Source organism: Drosophila teissieri, chromosome 2L (genome assembly GCF_016746235.2).
Source record: "Drosophila teissieri strain GT53w chromosome 2L, Prin_Dtei_1.1, whole genome shotgun sequence".
Classification (NCBI taxonomy): Eukaryota; Metazoa; Arthropoda; class Insecta; order Diptera; family Drosophilidae; genus Drosophila; species Drosophila teissieri.
The window spans coordinates 6,743,217-6,766,253 of record NC_053029.1 but is presented as its reverse complement, the minus strand read 5'-3'; the positions used below and the strand labels follow the sequence as shown (position 1 = coordinate 6,766,253).

Sequence of the window (23,037 nt, the reverse complement as noted above, 5' to 3'; positions counted from 1 at the left end):
TTTGCGGGCGAATACCACCTAACCGAAAGCGGTCACACCATTGGCGTCTGTTAATCAAACTGGGAGAAAGGCTTTCTCTGTTTTCCACGGCCAGGCGGTTCTCTAGAACTCCTACGCTAGGAGCCAACGGATACCAGACACAATTCAGTGAAATAAATAGCAGTGGCGTGAACTGTCACAAGCAAAAAAACAAACCCAACTCGGTATTGTGTGCCTAAGTTTGGTTGCCTCTCCCCCGCCTCCGCCCCCGCGACTGCAACGGAAAAGCGCAGAGTGAAAATTGATTTTTAAAACAGTGCGAACTCTACAATCAGTGCAACAATAATTCTAAATATAAAAACCCAGAACGGACGATAGAAAAGCAACAAGATGGTGCAGAAATTCCAGTCCCCCGTTCGCGTCTACAAATATCCTTTTGAGCTGGTGATGAAGGTGTGTACATTGCATTTTCCCGTCTCCAATTCGTGTGGAGTGGGCGGCCTTATAGGCGTGTCCCACTGCCTGTTTACACGTACCTATCAATTTAAATTGTGCATTATGCGATGGCAAAGCCACTAATTCACTGCGACTCGCAAGGGTTCGTCGTGGATCGTTTCCGTTTGGCCAGTTGCTTCATTTATTTGGATTTGAATCCAAGCTGCAGATAAATAAAATTAACCTTGGACAGCAATTCCGCCCCCCTCCCTATCACCCCCGCCCACCGCGCTCTCACGCAGTTGCGCCCGAAGAGAGAGATATACGATTCTTTATCCAATTGAATAATACACACTGCATGTATGTGTGTGTGTATGTGGGTGTGAATGGCTTGTGGGAGAGAGGGGGCGGATCGGTTATAACGGCTTGTTTGTGAATTTCCCATTTATTTTTATTAATCTACTGATTGTTTGCGTCTAGCTTTGCGTTTTAGCCTCAATTTGTCTTTTTCTAGTACTGCCAATTTACATGATGCGCATTGTTGAATGGTTTAACAATTATCGTTGATTGAGCTTTAAAATTGTAATAAATTTATAAGATAAAAAATGACTGTAGTTTCTATTAAAGATATTTCTCCTTTCTTTTTACTGTTTGCTTTTAAAAACTTTGTTTTTGCTTTTTCGCTGACTGATAACAATACAATCTTTTTGCTATTCCAACTAAAAATTGCTTTAAAAGTTTATTCAAGCAACGGAAGTCGCCTAAAACACATTCTTTTGAATTTAAAAATTAAAGTTTATTGTAGTGATTATTGTTTACTGTCATATTTTGACTTTCTTCTAGTTATTCAACATATTTAAAGCTTATGACTAAATGTAGGCCAAACACAAATCACATAAAATGGAAAGCCTATTATGGATATTCGATACTTTGGGTGCTTATTATGTTTCCTCTTGTACACAAATATAAGAAACTACTTTTCGTGACAAAAACTTAAAAGACTTAAATGTCAAAGGTCAAACATTTATTCTACGTCACCGACAGGGGGAAATCTATAAGAATTTGAAAACTTAAGTCACATTTATGAGCCACACGGAAGGACACCTGTCCGCTCGCATGTCCCCAAAGATGCAGGCAAAGCTTAGCATTTTACACTATTACCGACCTCCAGGACAATTAAGACAGCCTATCTGAATAATTAAAGACCACAATTTGTTGGCTTGTTGTGGGGAAAATATGGATATTGGAAGACATGTCCATGTCAGCGAGGAGTCGCCACGTGTTGGATGGCTCCCACCGCACACTGAATTATTCAACGTGTGAATATCCACATGAATATCCACCTGCTTATCCACACTCCGATTTACGACCTTTGCCATAGCATCAAGGACTCGCATATAGAACTATGGATAGATTTATGATCAGTGCTCCAATACTGTAGTACTTGGACTCACACCTTCCCCCTGGATTGCACAATTATCGATATGGAAAATCTATTTTGGATTTTCTTAGCTTATTGCTTCTTAACAAGGCATGGAGTTGATCCCACCAACAAAAATATAAAGAAATAAAGGCAACTGCAAGCCAAGCAAATACATTACAAAAAATTCTTCCACTGACCGAAGAATTTGAAATTAGTAAACCCAACAATTGCATGAAAATAGCGAATATTAAATGCAAAACAGCATGTGGGCGTATTTAAATATATATTACTTGAATTATATTGATTTGTCCAATCAGACAGAACTTTTTCAGCGATTAGGTTGTATTGCTAGAATTGCTATTTTCTAAATTGATTGCTTTTCAACTGCGCAAATTTCAGAAACAGCCACCAATTTCTAGTTTTAACCGATCGATGATTTGGGTCCTATACTCTACAGTATGAAGCCTTTCTAAATGAAATTTGTTGTCTATATGTCTTCAATTTATTTAGCAAATTTGCATTTAATATTTATGAAAGAAAGCACGAGTTTCTAGCATCCTATTTTGTAAACAACTTTTTGAGGCACTGCTCTCACCTGCTTAAATAGTGTGCTTGTGCGTATTTACGCCATACCGAAATAAATATTTAAATATATGAGTTTTAGCGTCTGCGAATGAACTGCATAATTACACATACGCGCTGTTGGCCCTAATCAAACAGTTGTTTTAGGGCTTGGGTTTTCGTTAAGATTACAAGTTTTCCCAATTTGTATGTTCCTAATTAGCAGTTTAGTATTTATAAATATATATATGTAAATCGGAATATAGGAAACAACACTTCGTAACCGCCCTAATAATTAGACCTTTTTCGTCGAAACCCCAAGCACCATGGGCCAAAAATAGACCTTCGAAATTGTTAAAGGCTTCTGAGACGTTGGCTGCCATCTCTGGCGGAGGATGAGCAAAAACGGGGTGGGATGGGATATGGGATGCATGCAAATGGCTGCAGGGCCAAGTTATAAATTGGCCAGCGTTCAAGGTCGCTTGGCAGGGAACCGGAATATAGGAAATACATACACTTACCAAAACTGTTGCTAGCAGTTTGAAATCACTAACCAACCAAACATTTAAGATACTTTATACTTAACTAGAAGAGTCCTTAAATATATATATTTGGCATGTTTCTAACTAGTTATCCTTGTTGCTTTTGCAGGCCTACGAGCGGCGGTTTCCCACATGCCCGCAGATGCCCATCGTGCTGGACTGTGAGGTCATTAAGGACGAGTCCCTGGAGAACGGGGCCAAGCGGAACACGAGCCGTCGCTGCAAGTTGGCGGTGGACGCGCCGTACATCTTCAAGAAGCTGATTGGCGTGGACCATGTGTACTTCCTGCAGCACAACTTCCTGGACATGGCCAACCGCACGCTGAGCATCGAGGCGGTCAACGAGAGCTTCTCGTCCCGCATCGAGATCTTCGAGCGGTGTCGCTACTACGCCCATCCAGACAACTCCGAGTGGACCTGCTTTGACCAGTCGGCCACGCTGGACATTAAGAACTTCTTTGGCTTCGAGCACTCCATGGAAAAGATGGGCATGAAGCAGTACACCCAGACGACGCTGAAGGGCAAGGAAATCATTGAGTTCTTTATCGGGCAGCTGCGCGAGGAAGGCGTCACGCACGTGGAGCGTTGGACATCGCCCAGTGATGCACCCAAATCGCCGATTCTCGACCAGGCTCTGGATCAGCAGCACAGCATCTTGCTGGATGGCGACTTCATCGCACGCAGCCTGGGCCAGCTGTCTCCCATGCAGGAGTCCAAGCTGCTGGAGCTGCGAAAAATGCTGGATGGTGTCGATGACTTGGAGCGTGTGCCCAGTTATCAGACCATCCTGCGTTTCTTGGCAGCCAGGGACTGGCATGTGAGCCAGGCCTATGCCATGCTGTGCGACTCGCTTCGCTGGCGTCGGGAACACCGCATAGACGCACTGTTGCAGGAGTACTCCAAGCCCGCCGTGGTGGTGGAACACTTTCCGGGCGGCTGGCACCACCTCGACAAGGACGGTCGACCCGTCTACATTCTGCGCCTAGGACACATGGACGTCAAGGGCCTGCTGAAGTCGCTGGGCATGGACGGCCTACTGCGATTGGTAAGCATGGCTGCATAACTTCGCCGAGATTACCTTTTAAACGATTTGTTATTTGGCCATAGGCTTTGCACATCTGCGAGGAAGGTATTCAGAAGATCAATGAATCCGCCGAACGCCTGGAGAAGCCTGTCCTCAACTGGTCACTGCTCGTTGACCTGGAGGGTCTTTCCATGCGGCACCTCTGGCGTCCCGGCATCAAAGCCCTGCTCAACATCATCGAGACTGTGGAGCGCAATTACCCAGAGACCATGGGCCGAGTCCTAGTGGTGCGGGCGCCCAGAGTGTTTCCCATTGCATGGACAATCGTTAGCGCTTTTATCGGTGAGTCCGAACTTGGCTCCGTAAGGAATCCCCCTTTACAAACGCTTTGAAATCCTTTAGATGAGCACACCCGATCCAAGTTCCTATTTTACGGCCCCGACTGCGCACACATGAAGGACGGCCTGGCCCAGTATCTTGACGAGGAGATAGTGCCCGACTTCCTGGGGGGACCCTGCAAGGTAAGCAAGCTGGTGGCAGCCACGACTTCCGGTAGCGGTGGCGCGTCTTCGGTTGGGAGCCCATTACTGCTGCATCTGTAGCTACGTACTTACTATTACTTCTGTTATAATTGTATCTGTGCGTAACCTATCTTTCCCTCTGGTTCCGGCCTTGATTCCGGCTCGCTGGGGCTGCTCAGACAGAGAACCAGCTAGTCTCGCATGTGGAGCAAGTCAGTCAGAAATACTTTAGCCATTGTTATTTAACCAAATGCGATTGTGTAAGCATCCTACTCTCTTGTTCTTTTGCTCCTGCTCTCGATTTCGTTTGTCACCATCCACAACGACAAATTGTACTGTATTCGTCCGCCTTTGTCTTACTTCCTCGTTTTTGTTTCTCACACTTTGTTCGTTGTGCGGTTCTGTTGCAAACTGTGTCAAGCCCATGTGCGCAGCTTAGCCATGACATTCCTGCTACAATATTTCCTCCATTGTGCCCCAGCGTCCATGTCCACGTCACTTAATCTCTGTTCACCCCGGCGGCTGTCATCCATGTGACCAGTCCACGCCAACAGCCACGGGCCCTTGCCTCCAGAAAGTGCTCTAACGTATTGTCCTCTTCCCAAAAGACCATGATACACGAGGGCGGACTGGTGCCCAAGACGCTCTACAAGATGAACTCGCTGGAGGATCACGACGACGAAGTGACCGCCGAGCTGCCCACCACTGCCGCGGCACAGGCTCTGGTTCCAGGCAAGCGCCTCTCCGCCAATCACCAGCACGACCATCGCAATCTGTACAAGAGTGTGGATCTGAAGGCCGGATTCACGCACGAGCTGCTCATCCGGAACGAGGATCCCAAGAGTGTGCTCACCTGGGACTTTGATGTAATGCGCAACGATCTGCACTTTACGCTCTACCGGGTCACCCAGGAGCTTCCGGACAAGAATGGTGAGTTTGTAATCCACTAACAAATGGCTTTCATACTGGTTTTTGTTTTTCTTTTGTGCTGAAAACTGGTTTTGGTTACTATACAAGTGTTGTTGCCCTTTAAAGGTGCGAATATCACGATGTCCTTGCCTCATTAAAAGGTGTTTTTGTTTACTTAACACTACCCCAAAAATACAATGAACAATAATGAGCAAACAATACGGAAAGTAGAAACTTATGTACCCTTCCAGTAAGCACAAGAAATTTTAAAACAAATTAATAGCATTTTGCATTACAATTTAAAATATATTCCTAGAAATATTCAGCCATACGTAAGCATATTTTTGTACAAATTGAAAAGGTATCTGTTGCTGGGGCTCAATTATATTGATAACGAAAAAAAGCACGTATTCTGGTTCCGGTTGAATGATAGGGACTGCTTTTTATATGTGGAGTGATAGTGTAGTAAAATTCAAACAAGACCAACCCTATATAATAAAGCTTTTTGTACTTTGAACCTTATAAGCAATTTATACTTTGCTCGACAGTATTACTTCTGATTAACTAACACAAACTAAATGCCTTCCTCCCACAGACTCCGCCGTCTCGTACTTTGATCTGCAAGACTTCATCGAGGGCGTCAATTACTTCCGGGAGGAGCCCACACTGATTTGCCGGCACAAGGAGAGCGTCCAGGGGTCGCACGTGATGCATCACAACGACAGCTATCTTATGCACTGGTTCAGTCCATCGGGTGCCCAGTTAAATGTCTTCTACGAGGTGCTCAGCTCGGCCAACTACAAGGGCTCCATGACCAGCCTTCAGTCGGCGTTCTCATCGAACTCGTCGGCGGCCAGCTCGGTGCAGAGTCGATGATATGAAAAAGCCGGGGAGGGCGGTACGAATGGCGCCGAATGGAGATCCCCGGCACTGGAGGAGCCCATAGCGGCGATGGGGGAGGACATTCTCACGGGCACCCTGATGGAGAAGAGCCTGAATCTTTTTGAAACGCCGGACGTATTCTTTTAAGACCAAAAGTGGTAATATCTTGTGTTTTAGTTCTCTTTAGTTGTTTAGCAAAATGTTAGTTTGATTTTGAATTGTATTTAGCTCAAATAGGCCATTTATTTCCTATAAATTTATTATATTCATTCAATATATTCAATCATTCATATTATTGATAATCTTAAGAAACTTAGAAATATCAGCGATTTAGATGAGCAACACCAAAATATCACGCAACGTCTTATTTTGAATCGTCAATTCTACTTTTTTAAACAGCTATATTAATGAAATTTTTAATGCATATATGTAAAAGCGACGTAATTTTTATAGCTTTTTCTAATGGAACATTTTTAGCAACAATTAAGGAACTGTTCGCGATTGCAGCCACTGAAACGAAAATAGGAAAATTTAAATTTGTAATCAATAACTACGTGTTACCTAATTAGTTTAATTAAACAATTGCCCAAATGGCGCATTGCAAGGATTTTAGCCAGAACTTATACAAAAGAGTGAAATGTAGGATTCGAACTTGAAATTAGCAGAGGAAAAAGTAATGCAACACATGTAGGTTATAGTTAGACGTCAGATTATAATAATGTATGTAAAATTGTATTCTGAACATTCGATTTGATAATTGCACCCTAATTATCTTGCAATTTGTACATTTTTAATTGCTAATATCAATCAAACTCCAAAGGGTTTTTAAATCAAATAAAGCAACTTTAGTGTTTCTTTTTGGTTATTAATTTCTCCATTAAATAGTAATTACTGTGCGGATGTTTACAATTTAGTTTTATAATTAATCTGACGTGTATCGTAAGAAAAAACTGACAAGCCAATAACGAAGGAAAAACGAGTGCATGTTAACTAAGTGTGTAAGTTGAATTAAGAACGTAATCAAATAAACGCTATTAGATCAATTCATGTACATATGTATTTTCATTTTATTGGATGTTTGGAAACTGTAGGCTGTGGGGGAAATGGACTTTGATAACATTATTGCTATAAATTACATGTTTTCTAAATCCATTCGGTTTTCCGCCTTTTGAAAAGTTATTCAAATTTCGCGCCATTGCCTAGACCAAGTTTACCAGCCCTGGATTCATTAAAACTAGTCTGGCAACGCCGCATGTTAAAATATTTTGGGAAAACGTTTAATTTCATTGTAATATTAAATTTAATTAAACTGGAACAAAAAGCAAGCTATATTAAAAAATATAATTTGTTGTATTTATATAACATGGTTGTCCCTCATGGCTCAAGTCACGTCAATCAATGTTATCTTCCATGGTGAAAAACTGGGTTAAAACTGTTTATGTTTATCGCGCTTGTTGTTGACTGATAGGAAAATGAAGTAATGTTTTTGGCAATAAAAATCCGAAATCCGCAGGTAGCTTCACCGGCACAGCGCTCCCTAATCCTCCGTTCACTTAGACGCCCATATCTTATCCGCAGCGGATGCAAACCACTAAAAGGCGACTTGGCCATGAAGTGCGGATAAGCGGATTCCTCCTTATCGCCGCTGGCGATTGGACATTGGCTATTTTACCAATAATAGTTATGAGTGGCTGGACTTTCAAGCATTTCGCGCCTAGCATTCGAAGCAGCCAGACCAGTCGCTAGAATCGTACTCCAACATGGTTGCATTGAGCACACAGTAAGTACCCCTGCCCCCCGCCCCTACTCACGACCACAACGTCCACAATCCCACCATTCCACCAAGAGCCAGTAGTCAGTAGCCAGTTCCCTGGGCAATGGCGAGCGGAGAAGGCGGCGATGGTGACCAAAACGGTCTGAACTCACTACTAACCGCACTGGGCGACTATTACAGCGGCCGCCGTGAGGAGAAGGCTGTAGCCAACATCTACGATGACAAACGGATCTTTCCCGACTTCCGTGGCGGACCTTTGGACGAGTACCGCGAACGGGCTAGCTTCTGCTACAAGCGCATGAACGTGGTGCTCGAGGGCGAGGATCACATCCGGCTGAAGGTTCGTTTGCCATATCCAGTTTTTACATGGTCAGCGGGGTCGAAGTGCAGACTGCTTCGATAGCTTATAATCGCCAGCTGTCTAATAGCCGAGCACTTCTTATCTGCACAATTGAGTAATTCATTTACATGCCGCTCCGTCTTTAGCACAAGGTGTGGCAATGGATGGAGAAGCACCCCGACTACCAGCGGGAGGCAGGATCGGACTTGGAACGCACCCGAGAATTGGCTAACAAGCGGCAGCATCTTCTGTGGGAGCAACAGTTTTACGGCGTCAACGAGGTAGGATGCTTTACGTTCTCCTGAATGAGCGGCTGCTTAAATGTCCTGTCTTTCTTTCAGTATCTGGGAACTCCGCATCTTCTGCTTGCTTTCGGACAGGCCATCTTCAGCTACGACTTCAGCACTTCGGTCAAGTTCGGCCTGTCCACTGGCATGTTCCCCAGCACCCTGGTCTCCAACGGATCTGGCCGCCTGGGCAAGTACGTGGCCAAGATCGCGGACAACCGTATTCTGGGAGCCTACGCTCTCACTGAGATTTCGCACGGCACCAACGCGCTCGGCATGCGCACCCGAGCCACCTACGACGTCAAAAGGCAGGAGTTTATCATCAACACGCCAGACTTCGAGGCGGCCAAATGTTGGGTCGGCAATCTTGGCAAGACCTGCACCCACGCCATCGTCTACGCCCAGCTGTACGTGCCCGATGACAAGCACCAGGGCCTACAGGCATTCCTTGTTCCCATTCGCGACGAGCGTACCTTGCTGCCTTTCCCCGGCGTAACCGTTGGCGATATGGGCGAGAAGATCGGTCTCAATGGCATTGATAACGGGCAAGTACTTTCTCCTATCAGTTGATAAAACTTATCAACAACAACAGCAATAATTTCGATTTGTTCTACATTGCAGATTTGTGATGTTCAACCAGTATCGCATCCCTAAGGCGAATCTGCTCTCCAAGACCGGTGACATCGATGCGCAGGGCAACTACACCAGTCAAATTAAGGACGAGCGTAAGCGCCTTGGCGCCTCCTTGGGCGCTCTCTCCGTGGGCCGCGTCAATATTACTGCTATCACCTATGTGGCGCTGAGCAAGGCTGTGACGATTGCCACTCGCTATGCGGCCAGCAGACGCCAGTTCGGTCCTACGAACAGCCCGGCGGAGTGGCCTGTGATCGAGTATCAGTCACAGCAATACCGACTTATTCCTCACTTGGCCACCACAATCGCCTTGCGGGTTGCTACACTCTGGATTGGCAAAGAGAACGTGGATTTGACCATGAAGGGCTTCACTGGCGAGGACACGTCGCAGGCGGGCATGGAGATCCATGCGATCTCTTCGGCACTCAAGCCAGTGGCTACTTGGGCAGCCAGGGATGGCATCCAGGAGTGCCGCGAGGCCTGTGGCGGTCATGGCTACCTTAAGTCGTCAGGCTTGGGCGAGCTTCGCAACGACAACGATGCTAACTGCACCTATGAGGGCGAGAACAACACACTCATCCAGCAAGCGTCCAATTGGTTGATCAGTCTGCGACGCAACAATGCCGACTTCGTGGCAGTATCTCCATTGGAGACAGTCTCCTTCCTGAAAGATATGGACGCAATTCTGCAAAGCAAGGGCCAGGAGCGAACTCCTGCCGAAGTTTTGGATCCGCACAGTGAGTATTTCGTATTTATCCCAATTAAACAAAGAGAAACATGTTTTCTTTTGCGCTTTTATAGATCTACTTAATGCTCTCAACTGGCTTACCGTCTGGCAATTGGACACGACGGTGAAACGAGTTGAGGAACTGCAGCGCGAAGGAAAGGATGCGTTTGAGACGCGCAACAATATTCAGGTCTTTGCCGCCCAGAAGCTCTCTGTTATATACGGCGAGGTGAGTTGCCAACCCCCTAAGCCCCCCAAACTGGACAGTCAATTAATGGAGATGGACCTTCTTTCTTTTAGCGTACCATCTACTACGTGTTCTATAAGTTTGTTATTGGCCTGCCTGACTCTGCTGAGAAGAAGGTGTTGCAGCAGGTGCTCTCCTTCTATGGCGCCCACCTGGTCACAAAGTACTCCGCTGCCTTCTACCGCGGGGGCTACTTCCGTGAGAGCTCAAACCAACTGGAGCTGTACGAGCAAGGTATCTTGGCCCTGCTTCCCCTGCTGAAGAACGAAGCTATTGCTCTGGTGGATGCCATTGCTCCCACAGACTTTATTCTTAACTCTCCACTGGGCATGAGCGATGGAAACGTAAGTGATCTACTAAAAGCAACTGCAACTCTTACTAAAGAATCTTTCCTTTCTGCAGGTCTATCAGCATCTGCAGCGCACTATTGTTTCCACTCCAGGCGTCTACGAGCGTCCCCATTGGTGGCGTGACGTTACTTATAAGGATTACCTTAAGCGCGCCAAATTGTAGAGTCGCAAAAACATTTACATTCGGACAAGTGCATTATTAATGATAAGTTTTCAAAGTTCTGAAGAATCACAGTATGATATTTGTTACACACACACTCTACCTACACGCTCTGCCTATTACGGTTTTGCCAAGAAATATACTCGGTGCTTAAACTAACCTTTAATCGCGTTGACTTTTATTAAAAAGTATTTTAGCATGTTATAAGGAGTTATCACTTGATGTCACCGGTCCAAAGGTGGTCGAAGTTTAAAAGCTCAGATATGTGCCACGCGCTGATCTTGAAGGCTTACCGTCGATGACGTAGAACCATTTAATAATATAATTAAATTGGCAATAGGTACGCTGATAATATAGTTGATAGCCAGAATTGTCTAATCAAAAATAAGTGTACACTTGCAATACAAATACATACGATGTCTGGCAGCGGCGTCAAGCGAAAGATTTCCAATTTGTAGGCGTAGTTATTTTAAATAAATACTGATAACAAACATTTGGTTGAGATAAAAAGTAGACCCCATATCGAGTAACCTATATATAATCAAACCTTTAACCTTCTAGTCTAATATTAGCAGGAGGAAATATACATAGACGTGGTTGTTTTATAGTATACGTAATTTTATACAAATCGTACTAAATACTAGAACACGTTAGTTGGATTGTGCATTATGTACAATTTTTGGTTGTCTTTTAGCTTAAATATGATCACAGTATTACATCGTTATTTAGATAGATCGGCATATACAATAATTTACAGAATAAAGAAGAACATAAATAATAAATTAAAGAATTGGCTAATATCGATGCATCTAGATGGGTCACGGTAGAGCTCCAGACCCGGATTCGTAGAATTCTAATATTGATGACCTTTGGGCCACGTTGGGAGACTGCATATGAGCCAAACGCTCTCCCGCCTCGCTTTCTGTCTGGATGAGCATAGGAATCTGTTGTGGCAGGTCGCTGGTGGCCCATAGATAAAGGTCTAGCGTCTTCTCCGTGCAGTCAGCAATGAACCGCACAAAGGGGCGTATGTCGCCCTCGTTGGCCAGCTTGAGGAAGTGGTAGTACTTGTTACGCTGCTGCTTTGGAATTATCACTGGTGGGTAACCTGCTCGCATCAACAGGGTGTTCATCAGCAGGCGTGAGGTGCGTCCGTTTCCATCGATGAATGGGTGAATGTGGACCAACTTGTAGTGAGCAAGGGCTGCATAGCTGAAAGGAGACAGAAAACTATAAGATAAAGAAATTGGGCGGTTGTTTAACACTCACTTGACGGGATGTAGAGAACTACTATGCTCCGAGTTTAGCCATCGTTCGAAGCGCTGCATCAACAGCGCGAGATCGCCCGGACCAGGAGGTACGTGACCGCCCACATACACCTGGTTTCGCCGAAACTCGCCCCCTTCAATTGGGTCCACATGTCCCAAAACTCTCCGATGCAGCTCGAGGATGTCCTTAATAGTAATATCGATTCTGTGGGCAATTCATATGGTTTTACTAGGAATGCTTCAGACTGCGTAAACAATAAAATTGGCAACTTACTTTTGCACCAGGCTAGCGTTTATGTACTTCATAGCCAGATCCATGCCCAAGATCTCGTTGTGCTCGTCAATGGATTTGCCGTCTACGGCCATGCGGGTCTCTAGGATAGACCGCGTCTGGGCCAGCGTCATAGTGTTGCCCTCAATGCCTACCGAGTGGTAGATGTGCTGAAAGTAGGCTTCCTTCTTTGCCCGCCGCAGAGCTCCATTGGACTCGTGGATGGCGGAGAGGGCGTCTCGTTTGGAGTCCAACGATTCCAAGCGGCGTTCGTCCAGAGTCTGTACCACGTCTGCAGTGCGCTGTCGGTTGGCTAGTGCCTCGGAGTTGCTCGGACTGATGGTCAGAGCCTGAAAGTAGTACTGATCCGCCAGTACAATGTTGCGCTGGCTGTGCTCCAGGAACTCGCCGTAGCGCAGAAGCACTTCCGGGTGTCGGGGCGCTAGCGCGAGGGCGTGTTCGAAGAGACGCGACGCCTTATCATCCTTTCCCGTCAGGTACATGTCCTGGGCCATTCGAAGTGACACCAGCGCCTCATTGATGCTCGTCTGCTCCTCGTTCGTGTAGCTGGCAGCGACACTGTCGCTGATGCTCTTGTCGTAGAACTCCTTGAAGGCATTCAGCTCCTCCACGGAGTACACTGCGAACTCGTCCCGCGTCTGCAGGTAGTGGGCGGTGGGCAGATGATGCAGCTGTCGCAGTTTCCAGACCAGATTCGAGGAGCTCAAGGCATGTAACGTCCAGGCCGCCAGGCTTCCAGCGATGAAGAACAATACCAGGCGGTAGAGACGGGCAGGTTTCTGATTTTGTGCATTCCAGAGTGGCGGATTCGCCTGTTCTTGCTGCTGAGCAGGCGGAGAGGGTGGACTCGGTTGCTCTGCTTCCGTGCCCATGGCCAGTGCTTTATGCTCTTTTGTGTTTCACGCGAATTTTGAATACTTGACACGCCAGGTACATGTTACGTTGCGTCCAATCGTTGGAAGACGTGTGCCCAAAATTGTTTATCTGCAATATTGCAGTTGCTGCGTACCGACTTCTAGCACCACGTACTTGCTTCTTCTTCTTTTCTAAGTGTGACCGTTTCTGATACACATCCCACCGAAATCCGCATGTTCCACAGTGGAACGGTGGAAGTGAAACCATAGAGGATATTATTTGAAATTCAAATTTAAAAAGGATACTTTTGAAAGCTTACATAAAAATGGTTATCCACTTAGCGACGTTATAACAATTATGCAATTATAAACTATTGTTTTGCAACAATAATAGGCAACGACATAAAAATACTAACAGAGTATTCGGGGTTGCTTGGGAGGTATAAAATCATTTACATATCTCGAAGTTATTGAAACGTTTTTTACTTCAAAGTAATCTTAATTTGATTTTTCAACTCTTGCAAGGTTTTAGCACTTTAATTAAATCAAATTTATATAGTTTAAAATTTTAAATGATTACTATATATATATAAAGCAAATTGATTTGTCTATGAAAACGTTTCATACACATAAATGTCGTTCACCAGCCGCAATACGTGAATTTGTTTAATATATTTGTTGTTATAAATCAATATTCTATTTAATAATAATTTACATTAAAAACTGTTGCGGCAACTGATGCGACCTATCTATCTCAACAACTAAAACGAAATACATTTGCAATGGCCGAATTATGTAAAATTGACAGTAGTATATTTGATATACATGTTTAATGTGGTTTTGTACACAATGTCATGAGGAGAGCTCTTTATAAAATGCCCTCTTCTTTTCTCAAAACTATGAAGTGAGGGTCTGTAAGGCATCGTTGTACTCCATCCTCTCATTCTCTGAAACCATTCTTGTTCTTCAGATGGGGAACCCCACCAAATCGGCCAAGTCATTGTGGTTAAATTTCCCAGCAGCCCAATAAACAGAATCTATCTAATCAGCAGACAGAACGGATATCTGGCTCACATTCGTGTTGCCGAATTAGACTGAAATAGAGCCTAAGGTCACTAGATTTGCATATTTCCACCTAACAGCTACCTAAGTGATTCAGTCACTTGGAGTACCGAAATCCGTGTTCTCCCCTCGAGTCATGTAAAGAGCACCTCATGAGATCACGCATTTGCTGGCTATTTCGATCTAATGCGATCGGATGCAAGCAAAATAAAAGTGCTCGGAGAGCAGATGACCGACCGGCTTGTGAATCATGTGTATGAGGTCATGGCGAGATTCATTCATTCATTAATTCTTCTCGCCTCGAGCGATGACGTAGTAATCGATTCTTCTGATATTAACTATGTGGCCGGTGGATCCATACCCATAGATTATGTCGTCCAAGTGATAGTCCGACTCATATGCTCTCTCTCCTGCTGATAACGCTGCTCCGCATATCGCAGCCTCTCGCGCCAAGCGATCTTTCCATAAAAGCTTCGTGCTGGGAACTCAGCTGTCAGTTGCTGTTCGACAGCGCCACAAGGCGCAGCGGTTTCCCCACGACTCGGAAAGATTTCGGTAGTGCCAGTGATAGGGTTCACCCCACAAAGTGTCCTGCATTCAATCAATAGATAATTGTGAAACGCACTTAAAGTGTTAAACGAGATTCCTCTCGGAAAGTGATTAGAACTGTAAGTCATTGCAGCAGCATAATTTGTCTGATTACCATCCATGCGTTAGATGAAAATAGACAGAAGTTGGGAAAACATTTAAAAATAAATAGCGACAGCCTGCAGGGGCCCAAGAAATGTGTTCCAGAAATAAGCAATACTAAATTGGGAAAATGCATGTGTGACCCATTTGGGGTGACATCTTCTGAGGGGCCCTGAAACCGAATGTTACACGTCGCCAAGTCCATGGGACTTATCAACCTAAACCGGATGAAAAGGGAATTCGGGGCCACATACATTAGTCTAATTGTTGTCAAAAAAAAAAAAAATAAGAACAGAAAAATAAGCCCCAAAGTGGTCAGTGAGCTTGAAATAAGAGTGATTTTTTCATGGGCTGATACCGGGCAGTGCGCGCATTATCGCCCGATTAACCTTTTCGACCCACAAGTCCGGAGCCGATGCGATAGTCTTGACTTACGGTCTGAACTAGATTCGACATCCTCCCCTTATCAACGCCGAAAATACGACTACTTGGTCTTAAAAAAGTGATCTCAATCCCCTGAGAACCTACGTTCTTTCGGAGTAGATGGTATTGGTGAATGACATGGTTTTTTTTTCTGCTCATTTGCAGCGCATCACAGGATGAGGGCTCTGGGAGGGCTCACCCTGCTTCTGGCGGTGGCCATCTGTCAGGGCTACGAGACCTATCAGCGCTCCAGTTTCAGATCCAGCTCGTCGTCGGGCTATGGAGGTGGACAGACGGTGCCCCAACTCAATTCATTTGCCTCCGCCCACTTCAATGAGGTGCGGGAGCTGGCCAACCAACTGAAGCAGAAGTTCAACGTCCTTTCGCAGGGATCCACCAACTTTGGCTACACATCTCCGTGGAGTGGTGAGTTGAAATGTATTCAAGAGTATATTAGACTTAAATGGATGCTAGTGAAAAAGCAGGTTATATAAGGTGAATGGGAAAATGCAGATTCAAGTAAATGTTTGTTTGGAAAACTGCAGTGTACATTTGGGTTGAAAGTCACAGCAATGACGTCAGTTATAGTCTTTAAATCCTATGTAGAATATCAACTAACGCCATCTAGATCTGCAAGCAAGAAGTTCCCTCAACTTTCTTATGATATTCGTCTTAATTTTGCTTAACTTTAAAAAAGGGTTGGAAATATTTCCACTGCCTAATCAACTTTCGTTGGATTTGACCGCCTTATCTTTACAAAAAACCTCTAACCGTTCCTGGTTCTTCAGCTTCTGTTTTAGGCCTTAGTGGAAAGAGCACCTCGCAGCTGGACCACTTGACCTCTGAGATCAGCCAGCAGCTGGTGGCGGATATGCGCCAAGGCATAACAACCTATCACACCATTGCGCAGCCCAATTTCTTTGAGGCAAAGGCCGCCGAGCTGCTCGAGCGATACTCCGGAGTGGAGAGAGCCGGTCTGCAGCAGACAGTGGGCCTGGGTCCCTATCAGCCCGTGGACTTGAGCGGCTTCGACGAGGTGAAGAACTACGCCTATCCCGCTGAGGTGAAGGTCATCGATGGCAAGACCTATGTGGTGCACCGCAACTGCACCGAGGCCACAAAGCTGTCGGGATACGGAAGCTCTGCCCAGCTGAACTCCGGTTTCCATGGCCAACAGCAGACGTCGCTGCCACTTAGCAGCACCACGACCACCATCACGCGAAAGAAGACCATCCATGACTGGGTGAGGGAGAACAGGGAGCCGAGTGTGGTTGGCTACAACTCGGTGGTCAGTTTGGATGACCAGCTGAGAAACAGTGCCCTGAACCAGATGGTCCCAGTGTCGCCGGGTGGAGCAGGCTCCACCGTGGTGATACGCCGATTTAACAAAACATTCACCACGAATTCGGACGGAACCAGCTCCGTGGGCGGATCGGAGTCACATCAGCGTTGGCAGGACGGCAAGCTGGTGCTCGATCAGCAGCAGCCCTTTGGCCAGTCCACGATCCCGCGGGACGAGCAGTGGAAGCGCGAGGAGCGCGAGAGGCTCTTCTGGTACCTGACCACGCCGCAGCGACTGGACGACTGGCAGCAGCAGCAGGAGGAGCGCCTGCTGGGCGTGGTGCAGCGCTACCAGATTAGTCTTCCCGTGCTCAAGGAGTTCCACCGCCGCGAACTGGCCCGCTACCAGGCACTGTTGGGTCAGTATCAGTCGCGTACCCAAGACTTAGGTAGCTGGCAGAGGCAGGAGCGTGGTCGCCTGGACTGGCTGGTACACCAGAACGGATTCACCGCCCAGGACATCGAGCGGTGGCAGAACGAGAACGCACGTAAGCTGGCTGAGGCGGCACATCAGCATGGTATCAGCCAGAACCAATTGCAGCAGTTCCAGCGCGAGGAGTTGCAGCGTCTGTACGTCCACTTCAACCAGGTGAACGAGTCTCTGGCGCCGCAGTTGCCGTCGGTGCCGCAAACCACCTACGACTACCAGTCGTCGAGCTCCCTGACCGAGGACAACACCAAGGAGCAACAGCGTCTGGAGGAGCTGATTCGTCAGCACAACGCCACCATCGCCGCCCTCCAGAACTCCATCAAGACGGACCAACAGCGCCTGAAGAACCTTTCGATCAAGTACCAGGGTGACATGCAAAGCCAAACGCAGTGGCTTCGCGGCGAGGTGTCCCGTATCGGTGACCTGATTAAGGAGCAGAACGAGCAGGTTTCCAAAATCACCGCATGGCAGAGCTCGGAGCGCTCCCGCCTCGAGAACATTCTGCAGCAGCACCGCGGCTCCGTGGAGGAAGTGCAGCAGCGCATAAACGTGGACCGTAACTACCTGCAGAATCTGGCTACCAAGTATCAGGTGTCCGTTGAGGAGTTGGAGAAGTGGCAGAGGGAGGAACTGCAGCGCCTTCAGGTGCGCGGACAGCAGCAGCTGGAGGACCACATCAAGGACTGGCAGATCAGCGTGAGCAGCAACCTGCGCGACATCGCGACTCAGAACCAGCTGACCATTGAGGAGTTCCATAACTACATCATCAACGACCGCAGCCACCTGGAGGAGATGGCGCGCCTGTACAAGGTAAAGGTGGAGGAGATCGAGCAGTGGATCAAGAGCGAGCTGAAGAAGTTCCAGTCGGAGGGCTTGCTTAAGGGAGTGGAGCAGGAGTTGATCCTGTGGCAGCAGAAGGAACGGGAACGTCTCCAGGCCATCGTGCAGCAGAACTCGCTGACGGTGGAGCAGCTGGAGGTGAGGATCAAGAACGACCAGGACCATTTCTTCAAGCTGGCCGACAAGTACAAGATTAGCGTCGATGACATCCAGGACTGGCTGAAGAAGGAGCTGCTGCGCCTGCAAAGCGAGGGTCTGGTCAAGGCGGAAACCCTTAAGGAGTGGCAAGAGCAGGAGCGGGCCCAGATCTCTTTGCTGGTGCAACAGAACAAGTACTCGCTGGACGAGTTCGAGCGCAAGATGCTGAACGACCGGGCACGCCTCCAGGAGCTCTCCAAGACCTATAATGTCAAGGTGTCCGAGATTGAGCAGTGGATAAAGTCCGAGGGCGATCGACTGCAGCACGAGGGACAGCTGAGAATGGAGTCCCAGCTGAACAACTGGCAGAAGATCGAGCGACAACGCCTGCTCGATCTGATCAATAAGAACAACCTGTCCATCGAGGAGATCGAGTCCAAGATCAGCAAGGATCAGACCCACCTCTACAGCTTGGCCCAACAGCACCAGGTGCGCGTCGAGGAGATCGAGCAGTGGATAAAGCAGCAGATCCAGAAGCTGCAGGACCAGGGCCTGATTGAGATGCAGAAGCTAAAGAACTGGCAGCTGGAGTGGCGCGGCAATCTCACCAACATGGTGCAGGATCGCGACTACACCGTCGAGGAGTTCCACAAGTGGCTGCTGAAGGATCGTGAGCAACTGCAGAGCCTGGCCATGCAGCACAACGTGCAGATCGAGGAGATCGAGCAGTTTGTCCAGAAGGAGGAGCAGCGCTTCATCGGAATGGGTCTGCTGAAGCCCAGCGAAAAACTGACCAACTGGCAGGAGGTGGAGCGACTGCATCTGAAGAACCTGGCCCAGCAGCAGTACAAGTCCACAGAGCAACTGGAGGCTCGTCTCCGGCAGGATCGGGAGCTCCTCGAGCGCCTGGCCCGCCAGTACAGCGTGCAGGTGGAGGAGATCGAGAGCTGGATGAAGCAGGAGCTGGCGCGCATGCGTGACGAGGGTCAGCTTCAAATCGACAACCTGACCTCCTGGCAGCTGGCCGAGCGCGAACGCCTGGAGGCCCTCATCAAGCAGAACAAACAGTGGAGCGCCGAGGAACTGCGGGCCGAGCTGGAGAAGGATCGCGAGCACATGCAGACCATGGCCTTCCAGTACCACACCTCGGTGGAGGAGATCGAGACGTGGCTCCAGAGCGAAATCGAGCGACTGAAGCAGCAGGGCAAGCTCAACATCGAGCAGCTCACCGCCTGGCAGCGCACCGAGCAGCAGCGAATCCTGTCGCTGCTCCAGCAGCACTCCAACATCACCTTGGAGCAGTTCCAAGCCAAGGTTGGTCTTTATCCTATACATTACATATATTACTCGACAAACAGCATTGAAATGAATTACTTTGCACTTGCAGGTCCACAACGATCGACGTTTCCTGATGAACCTCGCCGAACAGCACCACGTGCACATCGAGGAAGTCGACAACTATGTGAAGCAGGTGATCGAGGATCTGCGCAAGAACGGCCAGTTTGAGATCGAGCAACTGCAAACGTGGCAGAGAGTGGAGCGGGACTACATCAAGAGCCTGATTTCGGAGTACAAGAACAGTCTGTCCACGGCCGAGTACGAGGAGAAACTGCTGGCAGACCGTGCCCATCTGAAGCACCTTGCCGATCAGTACCGCATAAACGTGGAGCAGATCGAGGAGTGGATGATTGCGGAACTGAAGCGACTGCGCGGCAGCACCGAGGAAACCCTAAAGAGCCTTAGCGCCTGGCAGGTGTCCGAGTTGGAACGACTGCAGAACTTGGTCAAGCAGCAGAACCATCTGACCTTTGTGGAGTTCGAGATGGAGCTGAATCAGGAACGAGACCGTCTGCAGAAACTGGCCAACCAGTATTCCGTCAACGTTGTGGAGATCGAGGAGTGGCTACGCCAGCAGCTGATCAATCTGCGCACCACAGGTCAGGCTAAGGTCGAGCACCTGAGCAAGTGGCAGGTGGAGGAGCAGCAGCGTCTGATAGAGATGCTCTTGAAGAAGCAGCAAGAGATGCCCTACGAGCAGGTGGAGCGAGAGCTGACCCAGGATCACGCCCGCCTACAGAGCCTTTCGCAAACGCATCACGTGGACATCGACCATGTTGACCACTGGCTGCGGGAGGAGCTGCGTCGTCTGCAGAGCTCTGGCCTCGTCCAGATCGAGCAGCAGACCCAGTGGCAGCAGAAGATCAGCAACGGATTCAACGACTGGCTGGAGCAACAGCGCAATGGTGCCAGCTACCAGGACTTCGTGGAATTCCTCAAGCGCGACAAGCAGCGCATGGATGGCATCGCCACCGACTACCATGTCACTGTGGAGCAGGTGGAGAAATGGGTAAGGCCAGACGACTTTCTAATTCGGCACAAATTCAAATCCAAAGATTATATGCTTAAATTCATTGTACAACTATATTTTACTTTTTAGGTTCAAAAAGAAGCCGCCCGCCTCTCGCTCATCGGAGTGATTGAACGACCAGAGAACAACGTGAGGTACGAGGATATTAGCAACATATGGGTTGGCGACCAGAACGATTCCTGGAAGAGCGATTTGGTGACGCGTCTGCGAAGCGTGACCCGTCAGCGACCCTTCAGCCGGCAGGAATTCGAGAGCTACCTGATCCGCAACAAGCCGATCTTCGAGCAGATCGCACGCCAGTACCATGTGACCATCGAAGACATCCACTTGTGGCTGGACCAGAGCGCCAAGAACGAGGGCCTGGTCACCTCCGAGTGGCAAGCCAAGGAACGGCTGCACATCGACAACCTGATCAACCAGCAGCAGCGCAAGCAGCAGCGTTGGACCATCGATGAGCTGGAGCTCCGGCTGAACAACGACCAGAAGCACTTGCAGGATGCAGTCGCGCAGTACCATGTCACCGTGGAAGAGTTGAAGGTGTGGTACAAGGACGAGCTTAACCGACTGCTGGAGCAGCGCAGAATCGATCGTGGATCAGGTGTCGCCTGGCAGAGCATTGAATCGCAACGGATCTATCTGGAGATCGTCAACCATCCGGGCATCAGTAGGCAGGCTCTGGAGAACCGACTATTCCGTGACGTCCACATCCTAGCCTCACAGTACAAGATCACCGACGAGGAGCTGCGGCAGTTCATTCTGAGCCAGCTGCGTCGATTCTCGGACATGGGCTTGATCGCAGACAATGGGCGGCAGGCCAACAACTGGCAGGACCAGGAGCGACAGCGTCTGCGCGAAGTGGCCAAAGGTGTGGTGATCACCGAGCAGGAGCTGCTCGAATTCATCTCGCAGGACACGAGCTTCCAGACGCAACTGGCCCAGTCCTACCAGGTGGGCCTCGGGCAGTTGGCGCCCGCCCAACGCATATTCATCAGCCACTTGGGCCAGTTCCTGGAGCAGCGCCGCCTCAACCATCTGACCAGCTGGCAGCAGCGAGAACGTGACCGCCTGTACGAGTTCATCGGCAATCAGAACATGACGCAGACGGAGCTGAAGACCTGGCAGATCCAGGACTCCAAATTGCTGGCGGAATTCGCGCAGAGGTACGAAATCTCGGTGCAGCAGCTTTCGGATTGGCAGAAGCAGGAGCTCGCCCGCATCAACCAGTTGGCCCGGTACTACGGCATGTCCCAGAGCGATCTGCAGCAATTCCGCGAGGGTGAGCTTCGCCAGCTGGCGTACATCAATCACCGCCAGCTATTGTCCGCTGCCGAGGCGGCGAAGTGGGAGAAGCGTCACCAGTGGACACTGAGTCGTCTCCAGAGTCGCTATGGCAAGTTTGGCCAAGAGCTGGTCGCCTGGCGTCGCACACTCTACCTGCTCAGCCAGGGACTCATCGACCTACCCGCGGACAGCGGCTCCAATGGCGGATATGTGGTGGACCCAGGAAGCACCAATGCCACTGCTGTCTACAAGCCCATATTCTCCAAGGATCGCGGTGACCAGCCGCCCCACACTTACGATGAATCCTTTGTCGAGGGTGACGAGCCGGGACTGGAGGGCGATACCGCCCGCCCCAGGCCACCAAGTTCTGCAGCCATTCTGTCCACACCAACGCCTCCAATTCCCTATTCCCGTGGTGGCCCGTCTGGTGGGTACGAGTACCGTCGCCAGGACTACACCTTCAACGTGCCAGTGGGCACTGCCTCCGCCTCGGCTAGCGGCGGACCCACCGGATCCTCGGCCAGTGCAAGTGCGAGTTTAGGAAAGTGGAACCGGGCTGCTGGGGACGAGCCATTGCAACAGGAAGTGGATCTCGGCCAGCAGCAGCAAGTGGAGGAGCAGGGATGGAACGAAAGGCTGGAGGACCTTGGACAGCAAACGCAAGTCGAGGACACGGACTGGAACCAGCAGGCAGAGGATCTCGGTCAGCAGCAGGTTCAGGTTGAGGAGGACCTCCACTTTGACCAAAAGCCCGGTCACAGCAGCAGCAGCAGCAGGAGTCAACCCCTGCAGCAAGCAACGCCGGTAAGTGAAGAAGAGGAGATTGGGATATCAGAGATGATAATGATTGTAATCTTCCAACAGGTGGAGGTGGAAGCCACTGCAGCACCGTCGTTCTGGGAGAAGCTGAAGGGAAAGCTCGGCTAGAGGGCGAAACCAAATAACTGCCATTTACCAACGGACTGTTGTTAGTCCGAACTAAAAAGTTACTACCCGAGATGAAACTCTCAACTAATACAAATCTTAATATTTTCTACAAATCCTTCTTTAATCCTCTTAGTTTAAGACACAAATAAATGACATTTACTGTGCAGCGAAAATAGTGAACGTACTTACATACTAGTTTTTGTAGTCTATGGAGAGTAACATTCGAGTTTCAAAATAAAACTTAGGTACTTATTTAATTAGAAAACTCGATCAAATCTCGGCGCAGACTTTGCAAAATATTTTCTATTTTTTTTACAAGAACAACAGAA

General features: G+C 48.4%; 4 protein-coding genes across 5 annotated transcripts; 3 read left to right on the top strand and 1 right to left on the bottom strand.

Annotated features, from left to right (window-relative positions):
- Positions 1–53: 53 nt before the first annotated feature.
- On the top strand, positions 54–6,554 carry LOC122613959 (protein real-time). The gene is made up of 6 exons (XM_043788401.1): positions 54–432; positions 3,050–3,985; positions 4,048–4,306; positions 4,367–4,485; positions 5,094–5,415; positions 5,990–6,554. The coding sequence occupies exons 1-6, from the start codon at positions 370–372 to the stop codon at positions 6,268–6,270; spliced, it is 1,980 nt and encodes a 659-aa protein (XP_043644336.1). The 5' UTR covers positions 54–369; the 3' UTR covers positions 6,271–6,554.
- Positions 6,555–7,899: 1,345 nt separating this feature from the next.
- Positions 7,900–10,953, top strand: LOC122626652 (peroxisomal acyl-coenzyme A oxidase 3). Of its 2 annotated transcripts, XM_043806994.1 has the most exons (8): positions 7,900–8,056; positions 8,231–8,390; positions 8,537–8,671; positions 8,732–9,222; positions 9,299–10,047; positions 10,112–10,266; positions 10,338–10,628; positions 10,687–10,953. In XM_043806994.1, exons 1-8 carry the CDS (start codon positions 8,037–8,039, stop codon positions 10,795–10,797), a joined length of 2,112 nt encoding a protein of 703 aa, XP_043662929.1. In that variant the 5' UTR covers positions 7,900–8,036; the 3' UTR covers positions 10,798–10,953. The 2 variants fall into 2 exon arrangements, with proteins under 2 accessions (XP_043662929.1, XP_043662919.1); XM_043806984.1 differs by lacking the exon at positions 7,900–8,056 and having other exon boundaries at positions 8,128–8,390.
- A 441-nt stretch (positions 10,954–11,394) lies between these two features.
- LOC122626662 (protein adenylyltransferase Fic) lies at positions 11,395–13,399 on the bottom strand. Its single transcript, XM_043807006.1, has 3 exons — positions 12,337–13,399; positions 12,064–12,267; positions 11,395–12,006 (listed from the first exon to the last, which is right to left on the bottom strand). Exons 1-3 carry the CDS (start codon positions 13,224–13,226, stop codon positions 11,613–11,615), a joined length of 1,488 nt encoding a protein of 495 aa, XP_043662941.1. The 5' UTR covers positions 13,227–13,399; the 3' UTR covers positions 11,395–11,612.
- Positions 13,400–14,781: 1,382 nt separating this feature from the next.
- Positions 14,782–22,881, top strand: LOC122625898 (tiggrin). The gene is made up of 6 exons (XM_043805952.1): positions 14,782–14,938; positions 15,549–15,809; positions 16,172–19,446; positions 19,520–20,479; positions 20,570–22,585; positions 22,646–22,881. Exons 2-6 carry the CDS (start codon positions 15,560–15,562, stop codon positions 22,706–22,708), a joined length of 6,564 nt encoding a protein of 2,187 aa, XP_043661887.1. The 5' UTR covers positions 14,782–14,938; positions 15,549–15,559; the 3' UTR covers positions 22,709–22,881.
- Positions 22,882–23,037: the final 156 nt, after the last annotated feature.